Genomic DNA, 16,023 nt, shown 5'->3' on the forward strand with positions numbered 1-16,023 from the left:
GCATTCATTTAGAAAAGAGATGTTGTTTTGTTATGAGACAATTGCTATGTCTCATGTTGATTTTAATTACCATATGTCATGTAGCTTTACAATCAATAATAAAAAATTTACTTGCAATAATAATGTTTTGTAAATTAATGTTGCTATTTATGAGTTGGAAAATGTCTCAGAACTCTGTGTTTAGTGACAGCTAGTCATGAGTGCTATCGCCTGCCATAAAGCAGGCCCTAGTCTCAGATAATTGCCATGAGTGTTTATTAAATTATGTCAGCAGTAGAGCATGAGTTCACATTCCTCACAAACTTTCCCTTCCTTTTATCTCACATGGCCAGTTTTCCATACAAATGACCTCAGGCTCACCTCAGGCTCTAATCACATAGATTTTTAATTACAACTTATAGCATAGAGCCAGTAGATTCCTAGCTAGTCAGAGAGGCTCATTTTACTGTAAAACACAAAGTTCCAGCTCTTGGTTTGCAAGGATGTCTGGGTAGCAGCCCTTCTTGAAAACCTCTATAATTGGAAATGTAGGCCTGCTTATACCATTAGAATATTTCTATGAGGAGAACAGAATTTCGACTTAACAAAATAATTCATAAGGTCTACATTTACAAAATGAAACCCAAGGTACAGTGCCACTTCTCTTTTCCATATTATCCAGTGTTCTTTCCCTCAGAAATACAGGAAAATAGTCTGCCAGTGGATTACTATTTGCTTAGGAGTTATAAACTTTCTGATGTTTACAATCATTAGGTAGAGTGATGAATGTACAAATGGGCAGAGAAAAAGGGAGATAGAGAAGTAAGTGAACTGTGAGTGAGGAACTTTTGATAGTACATGGTTTTCCTTTACTAAAACGTCCTACAGTGTATTAAAGCTGATGTGTACTTCTGACAATCCAGCCATTTCTCCCCTTCTCTCATCTGTTTTTATTTCTTCCCATTTCATTCAGAATTTAGAGTGAATTCACAATATAATTCTCTAGTTCTCCCCTTACCAGCTTGATTTTATTTTCACTCATATGCTTTATCTCCCCTCCCATCATATCAGAAAAACTCTCTGGGCTCTTATGACCAGCTCTGAAGATGTTTACTGAATGCCACCACTATGAACTGCGTGGACATCTCCATGAGCTCACCCCTGTAATCTAGGATCATTCTTACTGAATCACTCCTATCAGCATACACATGCAGTACTAGCTCTTGATGTGAAAAAAAGGCTTGCCTCTCTTTATCCCTTATCCCTGACAGCTGCCATCCCATTTCTCTGATTTCTCTTTATAGCGAAAATTCTTGCAAGGTTTTCTATACTTATTGTCCTCACTTCTTGCGCCATTATCTTTTATTTTTGTCCATTCAAGTTTTTTATTATATTTTTAATTTCTTACATCATTCTTCACTTTGTGCATTTTTTCATCTCCGTTGTAATCCCCATGGGCTTCCCACCACCAATTCACTGATGTGCCATCACCACAGCCCAGTGCACTCTTTCCACCCCAGTTCCATTCCCCCATTAATATCTTAAACTCAAACTAATCCGACTTTCCCCCAAACTAATCCAACTTTCCCCCCAAAATTCTACTAATGTGACTTTTTAAAAGTTCATCAGCAAACTAGCATTCCCAGATCTAATCCTCTTATGCACACCTGACCTTGCTTATCCCATGAATTCTCCTTGGCACAGTTGATCTCTCACTGTTTGGGAAACAGTTGTTGTTTCAGACTCAGTTATCCATGATTCTTCTCTCTCTCGAATAACCCCTCCTCATTCTCCTTTTTGTGTTCCTGGCCTTGTCCTGACTTCCTCAATGCCCAAGACTCTGCCTTCTCTCTTCTTCTCATCACTGTGAGATCATTCATTCCCACATGAGATTCCAACAACTTCTAAATTGATAGTCCTAGCCTCGACTTCTCTTTGAATCCAGATTTGTAAAGCTCTTGCTATCTCAAGCCCCTTGCAGATGTCTGAGACTTAAACTTCCTCTGGCACTTTTATCAAATGTCACTTCAATGGAGAGACCTTGCTTGACTACCCTAAAGTAGTATCCCAATCATTCTTTAACCATTTATTATTTTACCTAAGACTAGCTTACTAATAATGCATTTTATTGTTTCACTTCTATCCTCAACCTCCAGGGCTTTCTGTAGTGCATGTCCTAGTAATACAGATTTCTTTTCTTCAATTTTATCCCTACTACTCATTATAATGCATAGTTAATAGTATTTTCAGAATGAATAGGTGAAATAATAGTGTAGGATCCATAAAGACTATAAAATGGGGATATCTTGATAAAGCTGGAAGCTTATATTTGCCACACCAAAGCCTTGGTGTATATGTGTATTAGCTTCTCTACATAGTTTTACTTGGAAGTTTAAATAAGTCACCCCAGTTTAACCAGAACGAGTGAATAAAAGGATATGGATTAAAATTCTAGGGCTCATGTTCCCACTATATTATAATTCCTGCAGGGGACGGGATGTTTTACATATAAACACACATAGATTACCTAATCAGTGCAGGGGACAGGAAAGACACAGTAATTGAGCCATACTGTGGATTAGCCGTAGTGGTAATATTAGTAAATATTACTTTATCCTAAAGTTCTCTGCAAATAGTTTTAATTAAAATTAGATAATTTTTCAAGAAAAAATTACTAGTAATTTTTGTTAAGGGAACGTTGGTTTATAACATTATAGAAGTTTCAGGTGTACAGCTTTGTAATTCAGCCTGTGTATTCTCTATATCTTGATCACCACCAAAAGTCTTTAATTCCCATTCATTAGCATACATTAGGTCCCCTATCCCCCTTTCACCCACCTCTGCTCCCCTCCCCCTCTAGTAACCCCCGTTCTGCTCTCTGTACCTAAACGTTTCTGTTGTCTATTTACTTTATTTTCCACATATGAGGGAAATGATATTTGGCCCTGACAATGTTTTTTTTTTTTATCATAGTTATCTTTTCATAAGGAAAAACATTACTATAGACTAATAAGGCTGGAAGGAGATTACATATGCTTTATTCTAAGCACTCATTTAAAGCTCAAAACCCTTGTTTCACTGCTGTTAGTCACCTATTGAGGAGGTGCTTGGTGCTTCAGTGGCAGAAACCTCACCCCCATGGCTCTGGCTAGGGAGCTCTGGTAGTGGCTGTGATAGCAGATTTTTCATTTATTTTGAGCCAGCAATGAAATTAATCTCCCAGGATGAAATACTTTCTTTTTTCTTGCTAAAATGAAGTTTTAGGCTCACTTTACTTACTCTTGAGTTTTTCTTCTAGCAAAGCAGGAAGCTCACAATCATTAAAGCATTGTAAAACTTCTATATTTCAACTAGAAGATTAGTGCATAAGTATTTCTAACACCTTTAATCAAAAGATCAGTCAAAATAAAAGTTTTAAAGTACACTGAATAAAATATCTGTCATAGCTGATATTAAAAGCAATTCAGCAATAGTAAAATGAATGTCATCCTCTGGTATTTCTCAGATATTTGACATGAAGTGATATCACCATTCAAGGATTTTATAAATAATGTATACCTCTCTCATAAAGTATATTAAAATATAAAACAAATTATGTAAAGGAAAATATGCATGTTTACTCCAGATACTTGTTAGGGTTTTGAATTTCAAGAATGATAGCTATTATCAAAAATATAAATGTTAATGTGACTAGTTACTATATGGAAATGGAGTAAAACAGAAAGAGGAAAGCTCAGAGCAGAGAATGTTTTGAGTTTAGAAAATATTTCATTTGATTGTTTAATTTTATGATTATGGTAGTCTTTAGCTGGATTGCCCAGTGAGAAATAATTGATAACAATCTCTCCCAGTTTCCTGCTATATATATATATATATAGTGGAAATAAAAGTCAGTCATTGCAAAATCAATGTATAAATGTAAGATGTAAGGTAATCTTCTTAAAAGTGCTTTATTACCCACTCCATTTGTTTGCTGGAGCTAAGTGTTCACTCCAAATTTAGAAAAGTTCTTATCAAAAATGAGCTAGAAGATGGGCTTCCCTGGTGGCACAAAGGATTAAGTCTCAACAATGTGCAGCTTTCCACAGCCACTGCAGCACAAGTTCCATCCCTGGCCAGGGAACTCAGCCACATGGCACAGCAGGCCTCACCCTGCTGCTCCCTTCAGCAGTATATTTCAGTAAATCCACCTGTTCTGCTCCCCACTCTGTCTCTGGTGACTTGCATACCAGTTGTTGTTATGCATAAATAAATAAATAATTTAAAAAATGAAATAAGCTAGAAGTGAAATGATCTATTTACTAGAAAATAAAACATCTGTATTTTAAGGCGTGGTATTTACATATAAAGGAAAAAGGAAGATTAATATATATATATCAAAATACATATCAAAATGTCATAGATGAAATCTCAAATCAGTAAACTCTTAAATAAGTGGGTTGTAGATAACTATTTCTAAATAGTTAATTTTTATACTCAGTATAAAAATGAAAGCATATAGATATTAGAAGAAATCTCAGGTACATTCTTTAGCCAATAGAAGTGTATGGACTGCTTTGCCAACTACTGAAAGTGTTGCTAAGGACATTAACAATAAATACCACAGGAAATAAAACCCACCTGTGAAACAGGTGAATTTTCATGGTTCTTTTCAGTGTTAAATATCAGTGATTTCTTGAAGTTAGTAGCATCGTAGTGATTCTTACTGTTCAAGCATATATTAATAAAGTAATGGTACATTCATTAAGAAACTACAGTTCTAAATGTAGGCTGGTAAAAAGTCTCAGCCACAACAGAATATGGCTTTTTAAATAAATGGCTCTGTATTTCCATACTTTCAATTCCAACATTATAGTAAAGTATGATATACGTAATAGATTACCACTTTGTATTTCTGTCCTGACTCCTTCTACCATCCAAAGGTGTATAGGTTTTCTTTTAGTCCTAATCGTAATTTATGTTTCATGATAATATGATTTTAAAGAGTAACTGATCATTTGGAAGCTTTAACTCCTTGGGGATACATATGTGGTTTGACTTGATTCTTACCGAGTGTCATGTTTCAATTCTTGATCCTATCCTATTCCAGCTGCTGCTTTTATTCATTTGAAGATTCATTAAAAATACAGAGCCCTGGCCCTCCCCGGTGGCGCAGTGGGTTAAAGCACTGCATAAAGAAGCTTAAGCCACTTCCGCACGAGTTCGATTCCCGCCTGCCCCGGAGGTGACCACATGGCGTGGCAGACCTCTCCTGACCCGCCCGCTGCTTGCCTCAGCAGTGTACTTCGTCGATCTGCCTGTTCTGCACCCCACTCTGTCTCTGGTGAATCCTCTCACCCTCCGCATCTCTGGCCTGTACCCCAGTTCTATATGAATAAATAAATAAATCTTTAAAAAAAAATACAGAGCCCACAGAGACAAAGTTGAGAATAGCAGACATTGTTTAGTCATCTCAATAAACAGCACAATCCCTCATTGGGACTTTGTCCAAGCTATTTAGCTAAATTGTTTAAATTTTTCCATCTCTAAAATGAGAAACATAGTTACCATTTATGGTGATTTTCTGAAAATTAAATGAATTAAAAACTTCTTAGTGCACTGTGAAATCAATAAATATTAGCCCATGGTGATATTAAAAATTATTTTGGCTGTGTGACCTTAGAACATTTACATTTCCTGAAAAAAAATGTTGTTTAAAACATGAACATATATAAGGATTTTGAGTTGGGATGTTTTAAAGAAGGATTGTTTTCCATTTCTTTTCTTGATATTCTTAATAACTTATTACAATTTTATCATATAACAAAGAAATTTTAAAGCATAGTTAATGATTCTTTATTTTCTTAATAAAAATTTCACTAAACACTTCAAGATAGAGGAAGACATCATTTAAAAACCTCACTGTTACAAATGATATGGAGCTCACCAGACTTCTGCCCTCTCCATCGTTGTTCAAAAGGAGTTGTTTTTTTTTTTTCTAAAGATTTATTTATTTTGTGCATACAGAACTGGGGTACAAGCCAGAGGCTCAGGGGCGGTGAGAGGCTTCACCAGAGACAGAGTGGGGAACAGAACAGGCAGATTGATGAAGTACACTGCTGAGGGGAGCAGCGGGCGGGTCCAGAGAGGTCTGCCACACCATGTGGTCACTTCCGGGGCAGGCGGGAATCGAACTCATGCAGAAGCGGCTTTTAGATTGTCAGTGCTGTGCTTTAACCTGCTGTGCCACCAGGGAGGGCCCCAAAAGGAGTTTTAACTTCATTTTTTCCTTCAAAATTTGTTCTCATGATGTCTGTTTCTGGATCCCATTCATGAAACGATACTTAAACATATACCATTTGGCCACCAGCTCAGAATTAGTAAATCTGAACCTCTGAAGTTGGGACTCATCATGTATCATGTCTGACAAGTTTTGGTTCTTCTGCAAACTGAAGGTTGAAAAAATGGAATTCATTAAAAGACAATAAAATACTGCCCATTTCTCTGTCTGCTGGTTTTTACAACCCTTCCTATTACAAATAAGCCTCAGCTTCCCTCGCGGGTCAGTTAAATAAGTGAACAATTTGCTGCTAGGAACCCTGGGGCTCCAAGCAGAAGTATGTGCCTGTTGTGGTTCAGGATAAAACAGCACTAGGAATCAAATGTCAAAAAATTACTGTACTATTCTTTTGACAAAATATTATAAGACTTTAGAAGACTTACAAGTATTTTGTTGTTCTTTATTACTCTGATTCCTAAGTCATCACCTTGAACATTATCTGAGACTTTCCAGCCTGTTTAGAACCTTTTTTTCTCAAATAAAGGCATTTTTTAATAGGAATGATGACCTTAGAGGAAAATTAATGACGTGTGCTTATAACTTAACAAAATGTGATTGTTGTTCAGAAGTTATTTTGAAAAGTTGATTATTACTAAAGAAATTAAGAGGCTACTTCCTGCTGTTAAAATTAGATGCTGAATGGTGGTTTCTAGAGAGGTGGGGGTGCAAGGAAATAATTAAGGGCTCGGTTGGATGGTAGTGGGTGGTAACGAGGCCATTGGCAGTGGGTATGGTGGTATGTGTAGATACATTTGTCAAGGTGTAAAGTCGCACCCTAAATTTTAGCACGTTATAAAGCAGCATTGCCTCAATTTAAAAAGTTACAATCTGCAAATGTTTACCACCTTAAAAAATATTTCTGTATTTTTTTTACAGGCATTGCATTGCCTCCTAAGGGGAATGTAGATATCCCAGTGTTATTTGTCCCCCACATTATGAAGTTACACAAAACAATGGTATTGATTGAAATGGTGAAGGCAAATGGAGAATACTGGCCCATTGATAATTTTGATGAGTTGAGCACGGAGATGAAAAGGTAACATTCAAAAAGGGTAATGAAAGGAATTATCTCATTTGGACTGGTTCTGATGGGATTAGTTCTTGTTTATAGGTTTTGCAATGTAAAATTCATGATTTCATATTCTCAAAAGTTGTAAATTATATGTTGTGAATAGGAAAATATATTTATTGTATGGGTACAGTATAGAAGTATGTGAAGTTTGGAGTGATGAGCAAGTCAACTTAGAATGTCCTATCAATAAATCACAGTCAGAGACATGCAAAGGGACTCTTACTTTGTACTGATTTCTTTGGCACATTTAAAGATTCTTCTGGGGAGCCTATTATTGTATACTGAGCCATGCTTTTCATCACTCCTGCAGTCAAGACTGCCTATGTGATCTGTGGGCCCCAATGTAAAATGAAAATAAGGGGGTTCTTGTTCAAAAATTTAGAATGTCAAGATAGTTACGGTAGTACATTAGCCAAGCAAAGACACTGCATTGCATAGGTCACATGTCCTTGAGGCTGGTCTGTCTGCTCTGTCTTGTTTTAACAAGAAAAGCCCATTTTCACAATGACTGAATCATTTTCTAATATTGCTGTCCCCCCAGTGGCCTATAATGGTTTTCTGAAAAAGGCCCTTTCCTCTAACTGATATCCCCTAAAAGTGAATTCCTCATTCCATGCTGAAGTTCCGTCCTTTCTGGCATTTTCCGTTGTTTTGTGTTCTGTGTATGCAACTGAGATGTAACCCATGGAAAATGTATTACCCCTGATTAATCATAGTTTATTCACATCAAGAAATACCAACAAAGTGTTCAAATAAAGGGGAGCTCTTCAGTTTTAGCTTCAATCTCATGATAGTTTTGTTATATTATTCTTTGTGATAATATTTATAAACATTTCAACATTTGCAGAATTTTTTTTAGGTCATGCTTCCTCTCTGGTGTTGTGTCAATTTACACACTTTCCTAAACTACCACTAGATTTGTGAATATATTCTTTTTTGCTAACTTTTAAAGTGTTTATGGTTTTTGTTCATGTTTAACAATCTGATTTCTAATTAGAATATTGGGCGTGGGCAGTGCAGAAATCCGAGCAATATACTGGATGTTTCCCTTTCTTGGACTTCCACAGGCACCACATATTAAATCTCCCCACGGTAGGTACATCCAGAGTCTATAATCCATTCTACTAATCATTTTTGCCTACAAATGTCTTGAGAAAAAAATAGATATCATTTTATAAATACACACTACTTGCTTGCCCTAAGGCTGTCCTTCCTTTATAAGAACACATTAGAGGTAACATTCTTTTCCTTGCTTAACTACATCGCCATTGATGCTTAGTATTTCTTTTTTCTGGCCGTCTCAGACCCTAGGAGCTGCTGTTGTTTGGTGAGCCACCTTTTCTCTTTGTGCATTTTTAGCTGCTGCTGTCCATTGGGGCAGATAATTGGAAAAGCACCTCATTCCTTGTCATAGTGTAAAATAATAGAAAATGAATTCATGGTGATTCATTCGCCAAGGTACTCATTGCCTAAGGACTTACAGGACAACACCAGTGACATGATACTCATTGTAATTTTGATCACACTTACTGCCAATTTAATGCTTTACGACCAAAGCTAATTATAACCAGAAAAGCTTGTACATTTTCCTCTGCCATTTCAGCCCTCGTAATTTGCATCTTACTGTTTACCCTTGTATATTTTGCATACTATTCTAAGTCTAAAATTTTTAATATTAACCTGTAAATTTTAGAATTAAAAATATTTAGAATTGAAATATTTTTATACTCTAAATGTGCTATGTATTGTGAAAACACAGATTTGTGGGCATTATCCAATTTTGTCACATAGATTTATATATATCATTATTGATGACATAAAAACATAGCATACTTTTTTAATACCACGACTCCCTTTTTACTCCATGTCCTATGTACATGTAAATTTTAATACCATATTTTAAAGAAATCATATTCATATAAGCATTATACATGTGCTTATTTATGAAGTTAATGCTAAAGGAATGCATCAGTTCTCTTGTATATAGTTAATAGTTATATATCACAAAAATATTTTGTCTTTTACAAGATCTCTTGCAGTAGATTTAAGGAAATATTAGAACTTAATATATACAAATTCATAAATGAAAATAAAATATTTCACTTATAATTTAAATATGAATCCTAAGATGTAAGTGAATAGTCTCAGAAAGATTTTAAATGTTATTACAAAATAAATGTTGTAAAACTTAAAACTTATTCTTTTAATAATTGAATGTTTTTTATTGTAGTATTATATATATAGTTTGTATTTACCACAGTGAACATATAGATAGCTGCAAAATCCACATGTTCACAACCACCACTCCATTTATTGGTAAAAACAGGTCAGTACCTGAGTCAAATTTTTACATCCTAATATGATCTTCTATAATATAATATATATCTTGCACATTTATCCCTTTATCCTATTTTTACATATTATTTAATATTTATATTTGCTTCCAAAATGTCTTTAGAGATATTGCATGAGTCTTTGTGTGTATGTCTATATGTGTGTGACCTAATGCCATATGCAATGACAAATCAAAATATGCCAAAGGAACTTTGATTTTTCATGACATCATTCATGACATAATATCCCAAGAATAAAACATAATCCAATTATAAAATTAACTGGAAATATTTCTGTCCCACAGTTGTCATAACTTGTCAAGCCAAGAAGCGGATAGAAGAGAACGTGGTAGTCACATTAACTGGTGATTTTGGGGGATACAGTCCCATATTCGAACCGAAAGATTTTTCAGTGATTCCAAAAAGAAGTTCAGATGATCTTTATAATGATCTTATTGGTAAGAAAACCAAAATCATAGACATTAAAAAGTGATCCTAAATAAAAAACTGAGATTCCTTAAATTGAAGAATGTTTAATTGCTCCTCATTTGTTTTTTTATTTACAGTATGACATCAAATTACTTTTCAATGAAAGCTATATTTGTTCTTTTTACACAGTAACTTCCAGAATGACAATAATTATGATGATTAATAAATTTATAAAAATAGATAATTATGTTGTCAACTGTGAGACGAAATAACTAGTAACTGTAATTTCCACTTTTTTTTACTTTAATATCTTCATTTACTCTCTCTGATTTAAGTAATTTAATTGAAACCATGTCTTGCAACTTTAAATTTAGAATAAAATATTTAAAAGTGTGAATAAAATACATCTTATTTAGAGACTCAGAAATGACATGAATTAGATCTTATACCCAAATGTTCACATAAAAAGCCCTCTTGTATTTAAGGCTTTGAGGCTTTTCACAGTTACTACAATGGTTTGGTAAAATTAGAATTCAATGATGTAAAATTATTTTTGAACTGTTTTCCAGATGAACTAAAGTAGAATGTTCCTATTTCACATTGAAAGGGAAATTCCTATAGCAATATAGTACTTTATTAAAAGCAATTGGAAGAAATCTACACCTATGCATTCTTACAAAAATTAAGCAGACCACAAAGTTAGGCATGAAATTCCTTGCAAAAACAAAATATTTTCCCTAGTTTTCTCATCCATATCTTTCTACAACCTTTTCACTTTGATCTTAATATTACCGTTTCTGTATCATATCTGTTTTTTCAGTGATAATTAAATGACCTATAGCTGGAGATTGCTAGAAATTATACAAACATATAGAAAGAATATACCAGAGATACAGTAAAACAATTTTTTTTATACTAGCGGCAATTTTTGTTTAGCAAAAAAAATGCTCACTTGAAACAAATCATGAAACCAGTTTTATGTACTAGTCTCTGTGTGTATAACCATGCTAGAGTGGTGGAAACATGTTAGGAACTAAACCAGCTACTTTAAGTGAGATTAAATAACTGTGAAGCAAGACAGGCTGACTTCTGCTTCATAATAGAACCTGAAGTCCTAGGAGTTGAAGCTGGGTAGTGCCTATGTCCTTTGGTGTTATCCAGGTACTATTCCTTTCCCTTTTTTACTCCACCATCCTAGAAGTGGTCATCATCCTCATGATCAAGGTTGTACAGTCTTATCTCAAGTGGAGAGCCTGGGCTGAAGATGGGCACATCATGTCTCCTTACATTCTTCTTGTATAAAGCTCAGTTATTTGGGCACACCCAGCTACAACTGAGGCTGGGAACTGTTGTTGACAGATATAGGAAAAAAATGGGGGACTTTATATTACTAAATAAAGAAAAGGGAGAAAATAAATATCGAGAAGACAACTTGAAGTCTTTCATATTTTATTCACGGTGGACTGGTAAATTCTATCATCAGTCCATCCAAAAGTACTTCTTTTTTGGAATATTTATTTATGCACACAAGAACTAGGGTGTACCCCAGAGCTGTGGGGGTGAGAGGATTCACCAGAAATAGTTTGGGGAGCAGAACAGGCAGATCTACTGAAATACATTGCTGAGGGGAGCAGCAGGTGAGACAGGAGAGGTCTCCTGTACCGTGTGTGTCATCTCCCTGGTTGGGGGTTGAACTCAAGCCTCAGTGGCTGGCGGTAGCTTGATAGTGCTGATATTTTAAACCCTGTGCCACCAGGAGGCCCCCAAAAGCGCTTCCTAAGAACGTATTATACATCCAGTTTTTGATGGGTCTGGAAACACTCAGGCCCTTCCCCACACTGCTCCATCAAGCTGGTGTTACCACCCTTAGGATAGAGTTAGTCAGTATCTGGTCAGCATATCAGCTCCCACACTGAGATGAGAATCCAGATTTAACTGGTTGGTGCTCTGTCTAGCCCCTCTAGCCAGGGCCTGAGTGCTAATTCCCTTTTCCCATGTTCCCATGCTCCCTGACATGGGTATTATTACTCCTGTGCTTTCTACCATGCCCCAAACCCTGATTAGAATCCTGTTGTTATCATTGGTGATTTATTTATTAAGCACTGTATGTCTTCCAAGGACTGTTCTAAGTGTTTCCTATTTTATATTCATTGTAAGAGGATTTTTCATCAAAGAAACCCTGTAAAGTTAATAGTATGTGTACTATTGTTTTACAAGTGAGGAAAATCTAATTAAGAGAAGATACAGGACAGCCATGGAATGGGATGGTACATAAATACAGGCTTGCCTCTATCTTTAAATTATTTACTTCACGTTAATTAGGTTCTTTTTATTTACTAGATAGTTATTGATGGTATAAGCCATGTGAGATGAGGAGATAGTAATACTGTTATTAGATTACATAATAAAATATTTAAATATTAACCATGTTCATTTATTGTCTCTTTTTTCCCTTTCATTGAATTTTAGTTTTGTAATTATAAAAAATGCCAAGTGAATCACAGACCACTTAAATTTGCAAAAAAAAAAAAAAAGTCTTACATTTTCTATAGTAAGGAAAATTTCTGTCACAAGACTTGGAGACTAGGAAACTTTTTTTAAAAAAGCTATCCACTGAGATGACAATACCTGACGGGGGTATCCAAATAGTATCTCAATTAAAAATAAATGCAAAACATTAAGAAAAAATCCATTCATTATGAAATTAGACTGATGCAAACCATTTACCATTTCCGCTTATCTCAAAAACATTATTACAAGTTTGATATCGATTTTGCTTTATTGATGATGTAATAGCATTTGAGAGATGTAGGAAATATCTCTAAGTAAATGAAACCCTGTTGACTTTCTTCTGAAAGCGAATTCTAATTCCTTATGTAGATCAGTATAAATTAGCCTTAGAGTTAAAATGAGTAACATGACTGTCAATTTCCAATGACAAATATATGTAAGTACTTTTAATAATGGAACATAATTTTAATAAGCAGGCAGCTTACCCCCAGTGAATATCTAGTCTCTTTCTAACATGATACGATTTTGTGTGTCATCATACTGTGCTTAAGTAAATTTTAATAATTGCTTGTTCAAACCTTGATTCTATTTGAAATACACCCTGTAAAAGACAAATGTTGATTCTATGACATTAGGTATAAAGGAAGGTAAAGAAATTCTTGTATATAGCAACCATTTTACTATGATCTTGCTTCTTTGTTTCTAAAGTTTGTACTTGTCAGGTTGTAAGCTAAAGAAGTTAAAATCCTGGTAATGGAAAAAATGTGCTTCCTTCTGAATATGCAAGGTCATTGAGCAAGATATCTACATCATTGGGGAGGGTTGAAAGTCATATTAGGAAAACAATCTCTAATAACTCCTGACAAATACACCTTTGGACGTGGCTCATATTTCATTGCTTCTTTTCATGATGAAAAATAATACCTAGCTATTGAAAATTACTGTATGGAAGGTTTGCAGGATTATCTCATCTCACCAAGTCCTCTAAAGTAACTTTTTCTCTCTCAGTAATACCCAATTCAAAAAGCTCATCATTTTTTTTGGATAAAGACACTTTAATTTGTGAATTTCTTCTAGAGTGGGTCCTACTGTACAAATGTAGATATTTTTCAGCTCCCTCTCAGCTTTAATGTTTCCTCTATGGTATCTAAATATTTCATGAATCACTTGACCTTTCCCTTTTCTGATAATAACTTGATTCAGTTTGCTGCCCTTATTCCTAGGATGTAACCAACTTCTTTCACCCTCTCTGACTCTCGCCAATTGCCCTTCCCATCTCACTTAAATCTTTATGAAAAGCCTTGTCTGACCACAAAAATCTGAATGCTTTTTTAGACTTTAGTGTATGTATGCAAAGGGAAACCAGCTATTTTTCCCATGTAAGTAATTTAATTATCGTTTGCTCAGTACTTAGTCATGTTGTTTATGTCAATTTTACTTCCTACCGTCTTTTAAATCCCTTAAGGTGGACATTAAAGAACTTTACTTGAACTTATACCATAATGGGGTTTTAAGCACTGTTGTTAACTACACCCAGTATTCTTATATTTATAGTCACTTCAGAAGTAGATCTAGAAATGAGATATATGCAGATAAAGATGTTACCTGGTTTTATTTTTTTTTAGATTCATTTCATTTATATTTATGCACAGAAGAACTGAGGTAGGGGCCAGAGGTGTGGGGCAGGGGTGAGAATTCACTAGAGAGAGTAAGTGATACCTTGATAGTGCTGTGCCACCAGGGAGGCCCTACCTGGTATTATTTATAGAGATAAACTGGAAAATGAGTTGGTCTTATGGATCCCTCTGGGCTTCTTAATAATAGTCCACTGAAATTGGGTTTATTTACCCCTGTTTCTTCTTCTTTACCCCAAACCAGTCAGGTGTGTATTCTTTACAAGAACAACCAACCTACACATGAAGGAAGAGAAGAATGTGTGTATCCTGGATACAAGACATGGGGGAGGAAAATCTGCCCATCTGCGCATGCCCTTTTCCTTCACCCAAAGGCACTGCTTAGATGTAATGCTTTTTCTCCCCTGGCAAGTTATGATGGAGGAGGCAGAATGATGCTTAGATTTTTTTTTTCCTCTCCTTTTCGCTGTTATGAATGACTAGACTCTTCTCCGCGAACATTAAGTAGAACAGAAGAATCCCCACTACTCCCTTCATTTCATCCTTCCTTTGTTTTCATCTTTGCCTTTTCCCAAGAGTTGGATAAAACTCTCAGGCAATATAAATAAATGAAAATGCCCACACCTCTGTGTCCTTTCTACCCTGAGTCTTCACACACACACCATTGAGTTAACCAGGATTGATCACTTTCATATCATTTTCATTCAACAACAATCTATGGAGCATTTTTGCTGCCAGATACTATGCTGAGCCCAGATATGTGAAAATTAACAAGACATAGACTGTTGTCAATGAATTTAAAGAACATTTATCCAGCATGTTAGATTTATGACCTATACTATTTAAATCAATTGGTATTGCCCTACTGAGATATTGTTATGCTAAGATTTTTATATTGTGTTTTGCAATGAGTAAAATTGCATTTCAGTGAGATTACAAATTCTTCCCTCTGGGCAGAAATTTGCTTATAATTGTATTTATTTTTCTTAACTAAGTCTTGCTCCATGCATTCTTTGTCTCTCTCTGGGGTGTTAGTTCAGTGACTTTTTCTTTGGAACTTTTTCTGTGAGAGTGCTTTTACCATTTTAACACAGTCAAATTCCAAGTTCTTCCTTTATTCCCCAGGTATTCTGCATCTCAAAGGCATTGTTCTTTAAGTAACTTGTTGTCCTTTTTGGCTGTGATTTGCTGAGTTACATATCACCCTGTCCTCATTTCATCCTAGGCCTGTCTTCTTGCTATATGTTGTCTGCATGATGTATGTGAACTCCCATGTCAAAGTTGACATGTAATCACAAACAGCTCCTGAGAAGCCTGTCACTGTCCTCCCGTGACCATCATTGGCCTCCGGTCATGATCCTTTCCTTTGCTCTTCTCCATCTGCTCTCTGCTGAACTTGCTGCACTGTGGCTTCTGCACTAACTACGCTACTGAGCCTTATTCCGTGTGCCTCACCCAGTGGTCAGATGAGTGTCCTGAGTTTCTCATCACATAAGGAACTCTTACCATTTGATGTACTTGGACTTGGCTCTTGTTTTTCACCGTATTCTTATTAATGTGTTGTCCTCTTCCTCTGACCTGATCTGAATGTTGCAGTGAACCAGCACGCTGTCCTAGACCACCACTCTCCTTGGTACAGGTTAGGTCCTGCCCTGCACACGTATAATAATGCTGATTATGCCTTCTCAGCAGTTGTGCCTTAGGACAGTGGGTTTTCACCAAAAAAAAATACTCTAGAACTTAAAA

General features: G+C 35.5%; 1 protein-coding gene across 1 annotated transcript in view; it reads left to right on the top strand.

Moving 5' to 3' along the window:
* CFAP47 (cilia and flagella associated protein 47) overlaps positions 1-16,023 on the top strand; it is a 283,608-nt gene that overhangs the window by 244,274 nt on the left and 23,311 nt on the right. Inside the window, exons 56-58 of the mRNA XM_012730250.1 lie at positions 7,175-7,334; positions 8,368-8,462; positions 10,009-10,161. Coding sequence (XP_012585704.1) covers positions 7,175-7,334; positions 8,368-8,462; positions 10,009-10,161 — 408 coding nt within the window. The remainder of the gene's footprint in view (positions 1-7,174; positions 7,335-8,367; positions 8,463-10,008; positions 10,162-16,023) is intronic.

This window comes from Condylura cristata, unplaced genomic scaffold, assembly GCF_000260355.1.
Source record: "Condylura cristata isolate star-nosed mole 26May11 unplaced genomic scaffold, ConCri1.0 scaffold00027, whole genome shotgun sequence".
NCBI classification, from domain to species: Eukaryota; Metazoa; Chordata; class Mammalia; order Eulipotyphla; family Talpidae; genus Condylura; species Condylura cristata.